We start from the raw sequence: 18,467 nt of genomic DNA on the forward strand, positions 1-18,467 counted from the left end.
TCATGAAGGGAGAGCTATTGGTAGCTACCTAGATCATCAAAAAACATATTTTGTGGTTTTCTGCACAGACTCTATTGTGGCAAAAAGCTGTTATTGTACCGCTTGTGTTAAAAACTGTCTAGATGCTGCTCAATGAACTTCCACTAGTTTCCAATGTTCTTGAGTTCCCTCCTTGCACCTTTGTTTCCAGCTGTGCTGGGGCGGGGGGAACCACCAAACCCCTTCACTCCCCAAACACCTGCTTTGCTGAATCTTAAATTCTCATGAATTTAAGATTAACTTGTGAATACTTTGCACTGCAAGATGAGTATATTCTTCCTGTTATGGGACAACATACCTGCTCATAGCTATCTGAATAACAGGAGGAAGAGGATTTATGAAGGACTGCTAGCTTTCCTGCTGTGCTCCTTTGAAGTTCTCATGTACCCTTCACTGCTTCCAGTCTGTTCTGGCAATTATTCCTGAACTACTTCATTAAAAACAAACCAAGCTTTCCTATATTTTTCTTTAAAACATTAATGCCGTTATTGATGCTTTGGTCTTGATACTAAAAAGTTCTTCCATTTATTTTCTGATTTATACTTATTGTGCAAGTACCTTCTGTAGTGTTTTTCCCCCTTTTCTTCTCCTCATGTATTTCACTTGATTCTTTTTTTTTTCCCCAACATGCTTATTGAAAGTTTCTGTTCTGAAGTTTGCTTTTATGTGTCTGAAATTTGACTGTTACAAGTGACTAGTATATTTTCTGCTTGTTTGACATCTCGTTGGTTCTTGTGAAATTTAGAAACTGAAGGAAAGTTTCAGTGCCAGTCTCCATTTGTTGTTCTGTCTTCCTGAGCACTACTGTAATTTTCTTCTCCTGTCTCTGGGTACATGAGGAATAGGAAACTCATGGAAAACAATGCAGCTGTAGGCACTGAATGTGAGTTCTAGGTGCTTGCAGGCTTTCTTCATAATTAAATGGTTAAGCTGGCAATGATGAAATTCAAAATAGACTAGCAGGTCTGTTAGGAAGCCTGAGCAGAGAGAATGCAGAGATCTTGTGTTTATCAAACATGTTGCTGAAGCTTTACATCACAGGCTAGCCTCTACCTTCACCATTTCCAGGCAACTCTATTTCTAATGGTGTTTCTCTGAATCCTATCTGTATCGCCTCATCAATGTTCTCTCTCTCCAGCAAAGAGGTGTGTGTCCCTGTATCTTTGGCTCCTGATAATTGTCTTGCTTGATCTTCCAAATTTCCTTATCACTAAAAGCAAGAATTTTGAATCACGTCTCAGGGCCCTAAGCCTGGAGGTCAGCTCCTTGTTGCCAGCATTGGTATATGGGTGACTTTTCTTCAGCCTTATGTTGTATTCGATATATTTGGTGTCAAAACCTTCCCACCCATTACACTCTTAATCTTACAAAAGAGTTTGAGTTTTAAACTTTTTAAGGTGATACAGGAAAGAAAACCAAAGGATATGCTGTTCTCTACTTAAGGCAAGAGATTGGATTACTACAGGCAATCACTCTAGCTCCTCAGAGCTTGGCTTACTGTACCATCTCAGTGTACCTCGCTACTAATCTCCCATAGTGGGCTTTTAATAAGGGGAACAGGTAAGCTACATGCAGAGCAGGAGGGATGGCAACTGCCCTAGTGTCTCTTCTAAGCTGTCCCAGTGGTTGTCCTGTCACTGATCTCAAGGGCAGACTCAGAGAGCTGGTGTACCTATGGAAAAGATATCGCTTTCCCTTAACTTGTATGTTCTCTTAGACAAACTATAGGAAGGCATTGAAAACTAGCAGTGTTCAACTTCCATGCTGCATTGTTAGCTTGTATTTCTCTTAACACCCAGGTTTTCTTAGCGGCAGATGTGAGCTCCTTGGAGGTCTACCCTACATCCTTGGCCAGGAAGGGCAGCCTTTGGTGTTAGTCCTATCATATCTGGGCTGGAAGAGGCAGCTCTGTGTGGCTACTGAGGCACTAAGACATCTGAGTTCATAATCATATCATGAGTTCATAATCACTGGAGACAATAGGCTCCAAGGTATTTGATGTTTGGCTTGCCAGGAGCCATTATGCTCTTATCTGTTATTGTAATGGATCCTACCAAGCTTCTCCTGTAGCTCATCAGTCCTGACCTTGGTACTCTCCAGTAGCGTAATTGTGGTTGACATGAAAATATGTCCAATGTTCCCATTGCATCAGTTAAGAATGTTTTTACAAGGAGTTTCTAATGCTGTAAAAGTGTTTTTGAAATGACATAACTTCTGCTTAAACCTCACTGTCTCTCTTGCAGGCTCTCAATACAGGGCTCTAAATGTTTGATATTAACTGTTAAAGACACTCTTAGAGATTCTCTTACAGAAATTATCTTTTTCTGCACAATAGTCAATCCAAGTCCGTAGTTTGTTTAAAAACAATAACAAATAACAATATATTGTTAAATAAAAATAACAAATTAAGAAGGAAATTTAGTAGAATTAATGGTACCATTCACTCATGGATTAAAAAGCAAATGGGCAGTTTCGGTGTAAAACAAAGCTAATGCCTTCTTTTTGCTAGAGGTTCTATAAGCTTTAAATATGCAGCAGCTTTAAGCATACTGTGCCTTTTTCACATTAGACCCATCTTCTTTACATTCCGTTGAGCAGTTTGGATGTTTGTGCCAGCTCTCAAAACTGACAACTCTTGCCCTGCTGAAGACTCAAAGGATTCAGATAAAAAATTTACTTTAATTTTTGATCCCCATCCCTCCTTGACAGAAAAGGTGAACTTTTAGCCATTACCAAAACTGGAGAAGATAGCCCAGATATTAATACAAAAAACAGGAATGAGAGAACCTTGGTATATGCCCTGGCTTGTGAGAAACAGGCTCTGCCTTCCAGTGACATAAACCAGTTTTTTTAATGGCTATAATTTTGTTACTTGCTGACTTGTTGAATCCTCTGTTTGAGAAAATTGCACCACCCTGTTTGAATGGCTTGATAGTTTAAACTCTAGCTAAGCCAAAGAAGATGAGTGTAGGAGTTTTGAAGAAGGAATACTTTAAAAATTCCATCCCTAGTTTATTAGTAAGGAATTTCTAGTGCTGGAATTATCTGGAAGACCATCTCTGAAACTGTAGTCTTCATTCACTCTTATCATTGTTCTTTCTGGGCCTCAAGATCTCTTGGGGTTCTTTGTTGTTTTGGGTTTGGGTGTGGTTTTTTTATGCTTAACTGAGGTACCAGACATTAAATATGTGCAACATATCTGGAAGAATAGAGAGAAAACTGGTATCAACACAAATAAAAATGTGTATAAAAGATTTATTGTAAACAAAACAATTTGTGCAAACAGTGAGGAAAAAAGACTTGTTTTTTTAAAAATGCCATGTGACTTTGAAAAATGTAAAAACCCACCAAACCTACTCTGTTGGTACTCTACGCAGTAACAGTCCACAAATAGTCCACTCACGCCACTTACGTAATTGCCTTTAATTTTTCTTGCAGAGTGGAGCTCAAATCTCTGAGGTTTAATGTTGGCTCTTAAGCAAGACCTATTCTTAGTATCTCTGATGTAGGAAGTTAAAGAGTGACCCCACAAAACAGAAACAGAGCTGTAGCAACATGAGGCCTGCCTCTGTTAGCTTCTCAGGCCCTCAGTGTGTAATCCCCAGCCAGCACTTGTTGGGTGAACCTCCTCAGCACAGGCCCCTACCAGCCATGGAAACTGCTCTCTCTTCTTTACCCAGGCTGTAAAAATCAGGCACAGGATGTTCCTCTAGCTGGTCAAATTCATTAAGGCGGAAGTGAGTTGCCAGTTTGTTTACCATTCTTTTCAGGGTGACAAAGGCTGCAATGACTTGGAAGGTGAGGAAGAGGGCAAAGACAATATGGACTGCTCGCTCCAGTGGCTGAATTTTCAGACCTTCATTAAATAGCAAGAAGAGAACTATAGGCAACTGCAGGAGGAGACTCAAGAGCCAAAACCCAGCCAGCTCAGGGACCTATAATAGGGAGACATCACCTATTAACTGGCAGTTGGAGATTAAAAAACACAAAACTTTGTGGAAAAAACATCTTTTTTTTTTTAATCTTCCAAAAGCCACCACATAATGTAAAATGGCAAAAGTGAGGTAATGTTTCCATATACTGTGTTTTTAACTGTACTTATTTCTTCTGACAAAACAGTTTTGGGGAGCAAGAGGGCTCTCTTCTAAGGGAAAACTTCTTGGAATGCACAAAAGTAAGTGGAAGCTGATGCCAAGGGAATAGAAGATGCAGACTGTAACTTAGAGAAATAACCATCTCCTCAACTTAAATCTGTTAGATGAACTGGTAGACTATTTTATTTATGTTCAACTCCAAAAAAACTCTCCTGCACAAATTAATATGTACATGCAGTAACCTACCTTTTCTTGCAGATTGCCCATGTACCCCAGGTAGAGTCGAATGACCTCTATTAGAGAGGCTAGGATCATGATTGTGACCAGGATGAACTTGTAGTAATCTGACAAGACCGGATACTAGGGGGAAGAAGAGAGTAAAAGCTTCTGCTGTGCTGTTTCATAACATGCTGTTTGTGACTAAATGAAGACACTGTATGCTACTGTAAGTTGACAGTGCTGTACTGGCTTTCAAATACTCTCGAACCTCCTGTTTCAAGGAATTCCCAAATAAACCTAATAGAGCTCACTGGAGTTAGAGGTTATCTCAGTACTAGGAGGTGTTTGATCAGAAACATATTACATTTGCAAACCATCACTTTCCTTCAGGACTCACCTTCAGATGGAGCATGACAACTGTGCTGAGCCACCAAAATGGGAAAAAATAAACGTTGAAATAGAGGGACATCTGCAGTGGTAAACTGGAAACTATTTCATTATCTGTAGATAGAGAGAAATCTTTATCACTCTTAGTTTGTTCCATACTTCCCTTCCATAAATACAACAGAAAGATACTGCTCCATCTTAGCTTCAAGCAGGGCATTAACACTCTTCCCAGTCAAATTAAATGTTAAGAAAAATATTTTTACATATCCAGAGGACAACCTCTACCCTATCTGGAGTTACACCACTTCCTGGAATTCAATGCAACTTTTAGTTCACAGGATACAGAATTTTTATCACTTAGTCATGTATTCAAGTTGAGTGTCTGACTGTTGATTACCTATAGCTTATGGCTTACTCCACAATCTGACCGATAGGCTTAGCTCAAGTGGTGCTGTACACTGACATTGCAGAAAGAGTTAGAGGTTATTTCATTGCTGTTTCAAAGAGAACGGTGAAAGCTTAAATGAGTACATACTAGATTATTGTTATTTTGTAGGTGATCCTCCTGGGTAAGGACTTGCTGCTAGAGGGCAGGTTTGCATTGCACACTCTTCATTTTCAGTCTTTATTTAAATAGACATTTGAATGGAAGCGATGTTCCATCCAGTACAAGAAGCCAGTAATTCTTCTAGTTCTTAAGAGCTAACAATTTCAAATATGTGTCAAACTAAAACTTATCCTTTGAAGTTTGGAGAGAACAAAATGCGTTCATACAATGTAGAGAAAGGCAAATATTGAACTCTAACATGCAGGCTGTAAATTCTATATTTAGGATTTAATGATAGATTTTACAAGATTAGACTTAAAACAAGGAAAAATTTAAAACGGCATTCTAAGGGAATAATTCATTTTTAATGGGTGAAGTTTTATTGCCCTATTCTAGTTAACTGATATTGCATCCATTTTACTTCAATTACCAACAGTCTCCTTTCTCATGTTTTCCCCAACTGAAGTTTGTAGGCACATCTTCACTTGGTACTACCTGAGTAAGTTTAGAAAGTATTCATTGTGACCTGCTGATTTGTATTCAAGTCCTGTGCCCCTGTCTGTCACCATGGTGATATTCGATTGAAAATTAGTCTAAACAGTCACATTGTCTCATTTCCAGTCTCAGAACCACCTCTTCTGACATTGCCTTCTCTTTCCGTATCTTCCAACCATTCCCATACCTGTCTCTGTTCCATCTCAGTCTGGCATCCCTGTTTCCAGTCCAGCCACATGGAGCCTGGTACAGTCTGTTCCAGAAGTCTTTACGCCAGTTGCAGAAGTATTCATGGTAGCTACTAGACTAGGTTGGAAGGGAGGAGGATTTGGGAACAAAACTGGGACAGACCTTAAGGGTAGGGTGTGAGGGGCAGGGATTTGTTATACTGAAATAGAAGGTACAAGACAACCTATATGTATTTTTTTTTAATAATCCTATTTTTAAGCATCAAGACTTTCTCACATCTGCAAAGGAATGAAAATCTATAGGTATCTCAAAACAGTTTCACTATCTACCTAAAATTGTCACAGCTGTGCTAATGAATGAAGCTCTTAAATACCAGGAGGACTTTGGAGCGCACCAAGATACAATTCTAAAAGATACAATTCACTGTTTTATCTTTCAAAAAAATTCCATGACTATGCAATTACAAGTAACTATGTTTCTGTCCTATATGTATTGGATGAAAATGTAATGGTTCATGGCCATATTACTTAAAAACAGAGAAGCCAACAGCTCTAATTTCCATTGTGATGATGAGAATGTTTTAGGTATGTTAAAGGTTTCATTGATGTAGCACAAATGAATGTAGTACAAATGAATCATTGATTCATTTGTAGTTGACAGTGCTGTATTGGCTTTCAAATATTCTCGAACCTCCTGTTTCAAGGAATTCCCAAATAAACCTAATAGAGCTCACTGGAGTTACAAATACAAATGAACCATTGATTCATTTGTAACTTCTGCTCAAGTTTTAAACCAGTGGTTTTTTATGAATGTTTAGCAATGTAAGCCAATTCTAATTCATCTTTCTATCTCTAAATCAAACTAATGCTTATTTTCTGTGATTGCTAAAATTCATGGAAATGCCGGACAGTATTGCGATGGCCAATTCTTTGATGCTAGGGCAACTCACTAAGATATGTACATGTAAACTTAATTTTTGAAATCTGATCTCCAAGAAGTTAATGGTACATTTACAATTGGTTTCAATGGGTTGGATATTCACATAGGAGTTTTCATGATGGGAAATGGAAAAGAAATTACTAAAAATAGAAGCTATTCCTGGAGTTAAGAAAATATTTCAGTGTTGTCTGATAAATGAAATGAGGAATTAGTAAGCGTTAGCAGCGTAACTACACTGGCATAACTACACAAAGAAAATGAGAACTATCTTGAAATATGAATGACTTTTTGATTAATTTTATCAGCTTGGAATGGATTTATAAGTTGAAATTCACATGCTAACTTCCATGAATATAACCTCTCTATGTAGACAGACTATGTTTATTTTCATGGCTTCCGTCACTCCAAAGGTATGAAAAGAGGGCATGTTAGCCTGCAGGTTTCACTGGAGATATGATGAAGGAACAGTTATCAGTCCTTATGAGAGACTTGGAAGAAGTAAGAGAAAGCTGGCATACGGTGAGTTTGAGCTTTTGCTGCCTAACTCTAGCTTGGCACACCTCTTCATGCTTTAATCATCTGGTGCCCTAACTGTGCAGGACTGGTGAGCTTAAAGCAATAGCTCAGGTCTTTTATTTGTTCTGTGTTCTCCCTAAATCATTTATACTTTTTATTTTGGCACAGGCAGAGTAACAACGAATTTTATCTGCAATATTTTACACAAACTTGCTTACTAAGTTGTAAAGGCAGCTAGAGAGCTCCATAGAGGCAGCTCCATACCTGCTTTTAAATCGGACTTTTCCCCGTTTAATATTTTAAGCGCAAAGGAGGCCTGTCTTAGGCCTGCAGCATGCGAGGCGTAGGGCGACAGAGCAGCAGCATGACTGACAGTGAAACCTGACCTCATCTAAAAGGCATCTCAGCTTTTCAGCGCTGGGCTAGCACCCGTGTCGCCTGCTCCCGGGCTCTTCCCCTTCAGCTGGGGGAGAGCGACGGGACTCTGGGGCCGGCACCTCTGCCTTCCTCCCCGAGGACGGCGGGAGGCACGGCTGTGCCCGGGGGGAACGGGGAGCCGGCCGAGGCCGCTCCGCTGCCGGAGGGAACACAGCCGTCAGCGCGAGGCCCCGCCCCAACGGCCGCCACGTGACGGTTGGCGGCGCCGCCATCTTCATGCCCGGGAAGCTCTCCCCGCCCCAGCCGCACCCGCCGCCATTTTTGTTGCTGGCGAGCCGCTGCGCTTTACCTGCGCGGTTGCCCGGGTACTGCGGGCCGGTGCGGTGGCTGTCGGTGAAGACGGTGCGGCTGAAGAAGCCCAGCCGCCGCCTCAGGGGCTCGGGCAGCGACATGCTGCGGCGCCGCGGCCCGCCGTTGCTGTGGCGACGGGGCGGGGGCGCGCAGGCGCGGTGGGGAGGCGGGGGCGCCGCCGGTTTCCCGCCCGCTGCGGGCTGGGCTGTTTGCTCCCTCAGGGGGTGTGGGACGGGACGAGGTGGGAGGCGAGGCCTCTGCCGGCGCTGGGGAGAGGAGGGGGGTGCTTCTGCCCTGGCGACAGCGTTATAGTGGAGCTTTCTGGGAGAGATACCAAGTCCAGAAATATATGATTACTGGTATGATGTAAAAGCGTGTTTATTTGTGCTATGCGTGTGAGAACAGTCACTGTTGCCTCGGTGTGCACTTAAACACACAAGAACGAGCTTTCCTGGTTACTTATGTATGTGTGTGTGCACGGAGAACTCTTTTCCTTGTCACGGTCACTGCAATTGTGGTCCTTTCTTGCCTGTTCAGGACCGTCCGTCATCCCTGGAAAATTAAAAAAGCAGTGCTCAGCAGGATGGTCACCTCGAGCCATTCACGGCACAGTCAGCAGTAAGCCCAGCGTGCAAGAGTTGCCCAAAACAGCATCCTTTTGCCTCAGAGATGCTGGTGTGTGCAAGCCCTGAGCATCTTCCCTCAGCTCCTACATCATTTTAGTTCCTTTCTAATCAGTTGGAGTAGATTTTTTCTAGTCTGTTAGGGCAGGGTTTGGGTTTTTCTGAAAAGGTAATTATGAAAGCAGGTCCAAGGAAAGCAGTTGCAGGTCTGCTCTGCTTCTATCAGGATAAATCCAGGGGAGTGATGGTGCTTGGTGATGGCTACAGAGAGGGACGAGTAAAATAAAGATAGATATTGACAGAGCTATTTTATTACTTAAGGTGAATACGAATGAACCTTGTTTTATGGTAGGTACAGATATAGCTGAAGTAGAAAACACCTTTTCCTCAAGAAAGCCTGTCTGTGTCACTGTTGAGTTAAAAGCAGCGGTGAGATCAACGCAGCCTTTTTATTCTAGCTAGCATTTGTCCCTTATAGGAGGCCCTCGTAGCATTATGAAAAGTTAATAATGTAAAAACAAGTTCTGCTTGGTTTTCTTTTATTTGGAAAATGTAGTCCCCCTAAAAATGAGGTAATCTGTTCACCAGGTTTTCCAGTCTCCTTAGGGCCCGATTCCTTCAGAGGAGAAAGGATGCCGTCTAAAGTGCGCAGGAAATTATTTTCTGCATGACCAGAATGAAAGAGCAGCTTGTGCCTTTTACTATGAGAACTGATAACATTTGTGATTTTACTGTACCTAATACAACACATCAACTCTCTTTTCCTGCCTCCCCTCCTCTCCCAAAATAATATTTAGCTACTTCCCTGGGTGATCATTCTCTAGTATGACTTTCCGAACTCAATTAGCTCTGACTAAATTATTTGAAGCCTAGTTTAAATTTAATTTCATTCTGTCCCACGGGGAGAACTACAGAGGAAGGTGGCTAAACAAGCAGGAGTTCTGGGAAATCCATTTGGCTTTTGAGCTGATGAATGATGTGGTATTGACAAAAGAACTTCTCTAAACATGGGTATGCCAGCAGGAATCTGCATTAAAAAACCCTGAAGACCTTCAGAAGAAATGAAGAGGAAATTATTTTTAAATAATGGCAGCAGATTGGAAGGGAGAAGAAATTAAAGATATCCCAGAATTTCAAGGAATGCTGTGCATGTCCCCTTAGAGGCAGGGAGGACAGTGGGCTTTGCTGTGTAAGTGCTCCTAGAAAATAAAGGTTTCAACGCAGGTGAGGGTTATCCTTATTTTACAGATAAGACAAAACAACAAAAGTTGAATCCTGTGAAATGCTGTTTGCAGTTTGTGTTGAAACCTACAGAAAAAGGCATGTAATTCAGCACATCCTGGACATAAGCAGACAGGTAAGTTGTCCAGTGAAAAATACTCCTTATAAAGTATCAAAACATAAGGTAAAAGAAAAGAGGTGATGTAGCTTTTGTCATACACAATGTGTCTGTACAGCAGTGACCACAGCTCAGCAATGCTACCTGGTTTACCTTTGAACCCCATAGCTCAGGCTTGCTGGCAGGACAGCTCTACAAGCAGATAACTTAGTAAAGGTAAAAAGAGTATTTTTCAGCTTTTTTGACCTGACTCTATCTTGAACTGTGAGGCTTCCCCCATAATCAGCATAGTGACTGTGATGCCTGTGCTAACTAGCCTGTTTGGGGGTAAAGCAATACAAGCTGCAGTCATAGACATACACGTTGTGTTGTGTCCTAGCCAGACATGGACCCCAAAGCTCTGAGCTGTGAAGGCACTACAGCTATACTGCAGTTTCAAAGATAAAAATCTGGGAGTGGATGCCTGCTAATTGGCTAACTACCTAATAAATAACAGAAGAGTTTAAAGATCACTTTTATATTTGAGGAAACATTATGGAAAACAGCATTAATGTTAGGTAGGTTTCTGAACTTTAAAAAGTGCAATCTATATTTGTCATCTTGCCAATTGCCAGTAGGTGCTAGAAATTTATTTCCTGCCAGGCTCAACAACTGTAATGGTGACTTTTGCACTATCTACAGATCTCACCATAAAGTTCTCTGCTATACACAGTGGCAAGATGATGAATCTGCGCAAGATTTCCAAAGAGATTGTCTGAAACCTAGTTTTACTGTTGTTGCCTTAGTCCTGATGTGGTTAACACCCTTTAAATTAGGGGAACACTAGTCCTATACTCTCAGCTAATTAGACACAAGGAACAGGTTTATATGAATTAAAAGTATGGCAGGGTTTTTATTAAGTCATATTCATGGAAATCTCAGTTTTTTTCATAGTATAAGCTGGTGGCCTGTAAAAGTTCAGCCTTTAAGGATTTTCCTTACGATTACTTTTTCAGAATGGAAGAACTTTCTCTGAACTGCACAATGTTATTCCTTTTCCTGATGCCAGTGGCTTCAAGCAGGGGCCCTGATCTCCCAAACTCTAATTTTCTTATGTTCCCCAATTCTGAAAACCTGTCAAGCATACAGTCAGGTATCCTGCCAGCGGCTCTGCGGCAGTCAGTGGGACTTCGCAAAATTAGGCTCTGCTCATTCAAAAACTGTGAAGCAATCCAGCTTAGCAGTCAGTGAAGTGTAAAACTGAGTAGTAGGTAAAGGAAAGGCTGGTGGAATGCAGACACCACAAGAAATGCATGGATTTGCCATGTAAACTCAATTTCCAGACTCAAGGTGTGAATCTGTGATATTTGGCAGCCTTACATTTTCAGCAGATGGCCAAGCATCCTACACATCCCTGTGAAATAAAATTGTGCACACTTTTGTTTAATATTTTTGTCTACGCAGATGCTTAAATATTCCCTGAAGATGGAAGATATACTCTTTGCTTTTACTAATTCTGTTTAATTTTCTTTAGACTAAGGCATACATTTTTTTGTCAATTTAATGAAGAGAAATCTTCTGATTTTTCTCTAGGGAGGGTTGGAGAGTACCTACTCCAGTTTCAAGCAGAAGAAAACCTTAAAACTTCAAGGATCAGAACACCAGGGCATCTTCATTGACAAGTTAGAGTTTCGTGTAACAGAAGGATATAAATCTGTGCCATAAGGAGTGGAAGGAAAAACATTTAACTGTTATGTGACTGTAACAGTTGTGATGACCATCTGTATAAATAGTGTAAGTGTCCAGCTTTTGTGATGAAACTGTATTTGGCCTTTTCCTTTTTTAATGGAAAGGCATTTCATTACTGAATTTCTTTGTGTCTATCCACATATGAATGGTTAAGATGGAAATAACCAGATTTGCAATTCTCTGTGCTCGAAATAAGCTACTGAAATGTGAAACTGGAAGAAATAAGCCCATAATTGCGTAGCATATTAAATGACTGTTTTATTTCTTTCCACACATGCTAGCTATAAATAAAACAAAAGCCTCTGAAAATCTGCCTGAAAGCTTTAAATCAGAGGAATATTGGATCTTTGTGTATCCACAGTAAGTCCAACTAAGTTGGTAGACACTGGCTTGGCTCCCAGACCGAAGCTCCTGGGGCTCTCTGGCAGCAGCACTAAGCCATAAACACCAGATGCAGTATATCTAACGAAATTAAATATCAGCAATTTTTTACAGTTGGCATTTCAGAAACACAGAGTTCATTTAAATGGTGCCAGTGGTTTATCTTTGCACCTGAATCGCAATTGCTGTATTTCTGAATGTGCTGGTGTGGAATCTCACAAATGCTATTTTCCCTGGCATGCCTGTGCTGCTGTCCTTTATGTAGCCATAAGTGTGCAAGCAACAGAAATTGCTCTCCTCTTTGCTTGTCCCTTAATACCTGCCCAGTGTTTTAGCAGAAGCACTGTAAAACATGTAAAAAGTGCTGGTGAGCCAAGGTATGTGCAGGCATGCAGAGTACAGGCTTGCTTTCTCCTGATGTCCTCAGAATGAAGTGACAGATTGGGAGTTTTAACAAATTACAAATGCCATGAAGACTCTAATGTGTGTATTCGAAAAGATCATGTTATTAGCTGTGCTAGTGTCTGCCAGAGCAATTTCACAGCTGTGCTCCTGGCTTGCAGTACCCCAGGGCGATCTTTTCTCTGTGTCACTTGTACACTGGTCCCTGGTGTTCATTTAACACCTACGAGGTATTTGTGTCTGGTAAACAATAATTGTTGTGGATGAGACTTCTCCCAGGCCACTGTTTCAAGTATTACATATCACTGCAGTCATTCCATGCATTCAATATATTTTGGCTATTTTAGTCTTAAGCATAAAGCCAGCAGCAAAAAACCAAAGGGGTATTACTTGCTCCCATGGATTGATTTTCTTCTTGCTGTACTTGGCATTTAGCTAGAACCACTCCCTAGCTTGTTTTACTTTGTTGATTTGTAGTTTTGTCAAGCATGTTGGGAAACTCTGAAAGCTAGTATGGCTATTAAACAAGTTTTAACATTTGTGTTGCAAAAGTACTCAAAATTTTTGTGATACACAAGGAGGTTACTATTGAATGGATGGATTTTGAGCCAGATTCTCAATTCTGTGAAGATCCTTGACATGCCCTTAAAAGACTCTCTGCATGACCTAGCCAGGGCAGAGAGGCCCCCTACTTTCAAAAGGTGGCTGTGCTTGGTTTTGGCTGGGGTAGAGTTAATTTTCTTCACAGTAGCTAGTATGGGGCTATGTTTTGGATTTGTGCTGGGAACAGTGTTGATCACACAGGGATGTTTTAGTTACTGCTGAGCAGTACTTACACAGTCAAGGCCTTTTCTGCTCCTCACACCACCCCACCAGCGAGTAGGCTGGGAGTGCACAAGAAGCAGGGAGGGGACACAGCTGGGACAGCTGGCCCCAACTGACCAAAGGGCTATTCCATACCATACGATGTCATGCTCAGCATATAAAGCTGGAGGAAGAAGAAGGAAGGGGGGATGTTCAGAGTCGATGGCATTTTGTCTTCCCAAGGAACCGTTACACGTGATGGAGCCCTGCTTTCCTGGAGATGGCTGAACACCTGCCTGCTGATCGGAAGGAGTGAATGAATTCCTTGCTTTGCTTTGCTTGCGTGCACGGCTTCTGCTTTACCTATTAAACTGTCTTTATCTCAACCCACGAGTTTTCTCACTTTTACCCTTCTGATGCAAGCGGCTGTGTGGTGTTTAGCTGCCTGCTGGGTTAAACCGCAACAGTGGCTTTGGAATAGCTAGTGAACACCATGTTATGACAGGGTGGAGAGGCACTGGAACAGGTTCCCCAGAGAGGTGGTAGATGTCCCATCACTGGAAACATTCAAGGTCAGGCTGCATGGGGCTTTGAGCAACCTCATCTAGTCGAAGATGTCCCTGCTCATTGCAGGGGGGTTGGACTAGATGACCTTTAAAGGTCCCTTCCAACCCAAAGTTTTCTATGATTCTATGATAATACTGCACACAGGCTGAGCACTTTTTTCATTTGTCTGATCATAGAATCATAGAATGCTTTGGGTTGGAAGGGGCCTTTAAAGGAGCACCAAGGATTGCCCTGACCCAGGTGCAGGACCCTGCACTTGGCCTTGTTGAACCTCATGAGGTTCACACAGGCCCACTTCTCCAGCTTGTCCAGGTCCCTCTGGATGACATCCCATCCTTCTGGCATGTCAATGGCACCACTCAGCTCGGTGTCATCTGCAAACTTGCTGAGGGTGCACTCGATCTCGGTGTCAATGTCATTGATGAAAATATGGAACAGATAATATGACATAATGATGACAAGCTTTGTCAGCAAAGTAATGTTCTTCCGTTGCTTCTGGATCTTGTTGGGGCTAAATTCTGCCCTAGTCACACCTGTGAGTCTGGGCAGGACTTGAGAATTATTCAGGCTTGAGACTTGTTCTTTCAGGAGGTACTCAGGGACGTGGTGGGGGCTCTCAGTAATTCTCAGCAAATCATGTTTTGTCTGGTGTGTGATTGGAATAGCTGCACTGTTCTCTTTGTGCAGAAATGCACACTGAGAACCCTGCGTTGGCTTTACAGTTGCTCTGCAGACTTTTGCAGCTTGCCGGGAAGTATGTGGGAGGATCTTTATGGCAGAGGATCTGATGGCTTCAGCCTTGGTCTCATCTTTGCTTGCACACGTGGGCAAGGTGATCTTTCCTGTGGTAATTTTAGCTGTCTAAATATTACTTGTACAAGCCAAACTAGTTAGAGAGGCTTCACCTCTATGGTGGTTTCCCCCAGAAGGCTGTTCACAGGAGGGAGTAATGCACTTGCTGCATGTGTCTGTCCTTCTCTACTGATCACTGGTAGAGTCTAGTTGTTTTGCTAAATCAAGGTGCCCAGCTGTTTGAAAACTGAACACTTTACAGAGTTCTAAGCTCTCACAGAGCTTGTTTTGTGGATTTGAGCTCCCCCAGATGGTAGGGCTGTTTGTGTTCCCTGGGCATCACACCAGATGCTTTAGCTGCACTCTGTATAACTCTTGCAAAATGCTTCCTGGGACTTGGTCCCTGACAGTGCCAGTGCTTTCCCTTTTTATTGCAGAATCTTAAGATAGCACAGTATTTAAAAATTTACCTCCAAGGTGGCATGCATCAGCGTGATCATAAACTCATGCAAAGGCAGGATTTATTTTGCTACTGCATGCTGCTGACAGTTCCCTGTAATAGCACTTTTATACATCCTTTGCAATTAGTTCAAGCCCAAACCCAGAGTGAGTGATGGAGGATAACATCAGTAATTTGATCATTTAGGAAAAAAAAGCCACAAGGCAGAGAGGACTGTCGTTTAGTTAATAAACTAATTGCAGGGTTAGTTTTTTATTTTTAGTTTCTAAATTCCTATTTGGACAGTTACACAAATGCCTAATTTCAAAAGTGTAAGTATGTCAAAACTTCAGTGCAACTTAAGTGGGAGCGGCAGCAGTGCCTCAAATTGAGGTCAGATATTTGGATTCTCTGATAAGCATTTGGGTGCCTAAATTTGGATTTCTAAACAAGAGCAAACTCTCCCTCTGCTTTGAAGCTTTGCTGCCTGTAAAGGTTCATGTTGTGTTGTCAGGTCAGCATCAGTGTGTTTCCTTTATCCGTTATTCATGTCCAGGCCAACACTTCCTCCTTGTGAGAGTAAAGGACGGTGAGAATGACTGGAAATCCCACAAGTCTCACTGCCTAACATTAAGGCGTAGACGCGGAGTTCTGGTTCAGGGCCTTTAGCTTTGATTATCATGGGTTATGCTTTTGGGGAGGTTAGTGCAACACTGCTGCAACCTACAATATCTCTCTGTTGGGATGTGGATTTGGCTCCATATTTATTTTTGTTCCATAATCTGTTAGCTTTAGGCTCTTTGCTGTGTTTCCAGACAAAGCGAACTTGGCTCAAGTTCTCATCAAGTAGTAAGAAAGAGTGTAGTGACTCTCTGAAGTTCCAAAGAGTGCTTAATTCTTTATTACATTTTCAATTATTTAAGGCAGGGGCTTCTTATTTGTGGGTACACGTTGGCTACTTGCACCATTGTACCTCAGTCTCAGCTGAGATACTAGCTGCTGTCATAGTATGAATGATCATTTTGAACTTTCCAGTCTGCTGTCTTTGAAATGTAAGATTTCTATTTGTCATTTGAAGATGGGTTTTTTCATGTAACCAGAATCCATAAAATGGTGCTTAAGACTGGAGAAAGTCTAAAGGGATTTTTACTACAAAAATGTTGCTTAAAATCAAGGAATTCCTTTCCTGCATGCTGCATTGTTCCCATTCATAGTGGAGGAGGCAGGATTGAATGATCGAATCCTTGCTTGCTTGTCCTCTCTCTCCCTGAAATGCTTTATTACAGGACTCAATTAAGAGCAAGTTTTTCCCTCAGACTCTGTCTACAAGGTCTTGCCTGCCTTTATGAAATATTGAATTTACAGGTGCAGGATTTAATACAACAGTATTTTAAAACATTAGATGCTGCTGCAGCAGCTCTGATGAGAAATACACTGAGTGCTGGACTGTGCAGGTGAAGTGTTAGTTTTAAACTGCAGTATCTGCATCAAGAGGCAAATACAGACTGTGTTTACACATGTTTAAAGGACAAACAGAGGTATCAGTGGGAAGAGCTAGAGTCTGCTGTGAAGTGCCATTGTGCTGTCATTTCTTTCTTTTTTAATTTGAATTTAGCACAGCTCGGGCCAGATTTTTTGCCTCTGTAGCACCCCTGAGTTGCAGCAGTTGAGGGAAGACCTGCGCTGAGGTGCTGTAGGCTTTGTGTTACAGTGGGACAAATTATGTACTTTGCCATCATGATCAGTAAGAAGTTATTAAAATGGAAGGTGGAAATCAACAAAGTCAATTGCTACTTGGCTAGTTGTCATGGTTTAGCCCCAGCTGGCAACTAAGCACCACACAGCCAAGAGAATCAGAAGAGTAAAAGTGAGAACAGTTGTGGGTTGAGATAAAGACAGTTTAATAATTGAAATAAAATAAAATAATAATAAATTGTAATGAAAAGGAAAATAACAAAAAGAGAGAGAGAAATAAAACTCAAGAAAGACAAGTAATGCAAGTGAAAAACAATTGCTCACCACCAACTGACCAATGCCCAGCCCATCCCCAAGCAGTGGCCATGCCCCCGGCCAGCTCCCCCCAGTTTATATACTGAGCATGACGCCATATGGTATGGAATAGCCCTTTGGCCAGTTTGGGTCAGCTGTCCTGGCTGTGCCCCCTACCAGCTTCTTGTGCACCTCCAGCCTTCTTGTTGGCAGGCCAGTATGAGAAGCTGAAAAGTCCTTGACTGCTTAGCAACAACTAAAACATCAGCACATGTCTCATCACACTTGGTGGGTTGCGAGATCAGTGAATCTTTTCGATTCCCCGAGGGTTTGTGTACCGACAAAGGTCGATCTCTGCTCGGCAGAGCTGCGTCGTCGGTAGAGTCACGACAATGACTCAGAGGAACAGTCTGGCCAGCAACTTTATTAACTGGCGAATTCAACAAATGGACAAACTTAACGAACTGGCGAGCTCAACAAACAAACAGAGGTGATTTGACAGTGGAGCTATCTTCCGGGCATCCCATCACAATTTATCCCAAACTTGCATATATTGGAAGAGTAGAGGAAGAGAGAAGCGAGAAAAGGGAAAGAGAAGAGAGGAGGAAAGAGAAAGAAAAAGTATCACCACCCTTGGATCCCGCGATGACGATAACAGACATGGCAATCCTCCAGTAGTAGACGCGCGCGTGGTTCCCTGGAGGGCGTGTCTTTTATAAGCTAATCCCCGCCTCCAGGTATGCCCCTTCAGGACTTACATGGTTCTTGTTCTAGAAAGTTCTCAATCTTCTGCACAGGCGCTGGGGGAGGAGGGTGGTTGCGAGGGGTCTCTCGGACGGTTGCAAGCCCCTTCCTCAGATCAACTCTGTGTGACCTCTGGCCATACATGGTAAGGTCCGGCAGAACCCAGAACTGCACGTCCTCCGCCTCGCTCTCCACGTCCTGCTTGTGCTCTCCCTCACCCCGTGCGCAACCACCTGCCGTCGCCATGCAAATAGCTTCTCAAGTCACCACAATGTTTGAGACATTAACTCTTTCAGTCTCTCACAGCGCGTTATCAACATTAGTCTCGTCCTAAATCCAAAACACAGCACCAGACCAGCTACTAGAAAGAAAACTAACTCTATCCCAGCCAAAACCAGGACACTAGTTGATTTCTATTCAGCTAGTCGCTTTTGCTTTTAAAAAATCATGAATATCCACTATGTCTTGTCTGCTGTAACCTGGCACATTTGTGACTTCACTAAAA

General features: G+C 42.1%; 1 protein-coding gene and 1 long non-coding RNA gene across 3 annotated transcripts; one reads left to right on the forward strand and one right to left on the reverse strand.

The window, feature by feature from the left end:
* Positions 1 to 1,548: 1,548 nt before the first annotated feature.
* TMEM17 (transmembrane protein 17) lies at positions 1,549 to 8,322 on the reverse strand. 2 transcript variants are annotated; one of them, XM_075496797.1, is made up of 5 exons: positions 8,153 to 8,322; positions 4,750 to 4,853; positions 4,380 to 4,493; positions 3,798 to 3,974; positions 1,549 to 3,238 (listed from the first exon to the last, which is right to left on the reverse strand). In XM_075496797.1, exons 1-5 carry the CDS (start codon positions 8,253 to 8,255, stop codon positions 3,146 to 3,148), a joined length of 591 nt encoding a protein of 196 aa, XP_075352912.1. In that variant the 5' UTR covers positions 8,256 to 8,322; the 3' UTR covers positions 1,549 to 3,145. The 2 variants fall into 2 exon arrangements, with proteins under 2 accessions (XP_075352912.1, XP_075352911.1); XM_075496796.1 differs by lacking the exon at positions 1,549 to 3,238 and having other exon boundaries at positions 3,280 to 3,974; positions 8,153 to 8,320.
* LOC142407371 (uncharacterized) lies at positions 7,847 to 13,893 on the forward strand. Its single transcript, XR_012774915.1, has 4 exons — positions 7,847 to 8,052; positions 10,026 to 10,134; positions 11,689 to 11,889; positions 13,675 to 13,893. It is a non-coding gene; the product is annotated as an uncharacterized LOC142407371 (long non-coding RNA).
* Positions 13,894 to 18,467: the final 4,574 nt, after the last annotated feature.

Source organism: Mycteria americana, chromosome 3 (assembly GCF_035582795.1).
Source record: "Mycteria americana isolate JAX WOST 10 ecotype Jacksonville Zoo and Gardens chromosome 3, USCA_MyAme_1.0, whole genome shotgun sequence".
NCBI classification, from domain to species: Eukaryota; Metazoa; Chordata; class Aves; order Ciconiiformes; family Ciconiidae; genus Mycteria; species Mycteria americana.

Excerpts from the sequence above, each read along its gene's own strand:
- TMEM17 (XM_075496796.1), bottom strand. The coding sequence starts at position 8,255 with ATGTCGCTGCCCGAGCCCCTGAGGCGGCGGCTGGGCTTCTTCAGCCGC. Across the intron at positions 4,854-8,152 it reads GTACCCGGGCAACCGCGCAG|ATAATGAAATAGTTTCCAGT; the intron begins GTAAAGCGCAGC and ends CTCTATCTACAG. Across the intron at positions 3,975-4,379 it reads TGGGCAATCTGCAAGAAAAG|GTCCCTGAGCTGGCTGGGTT; the intron begins GTAGGTTACTGC and ends TCCCTATTATAG.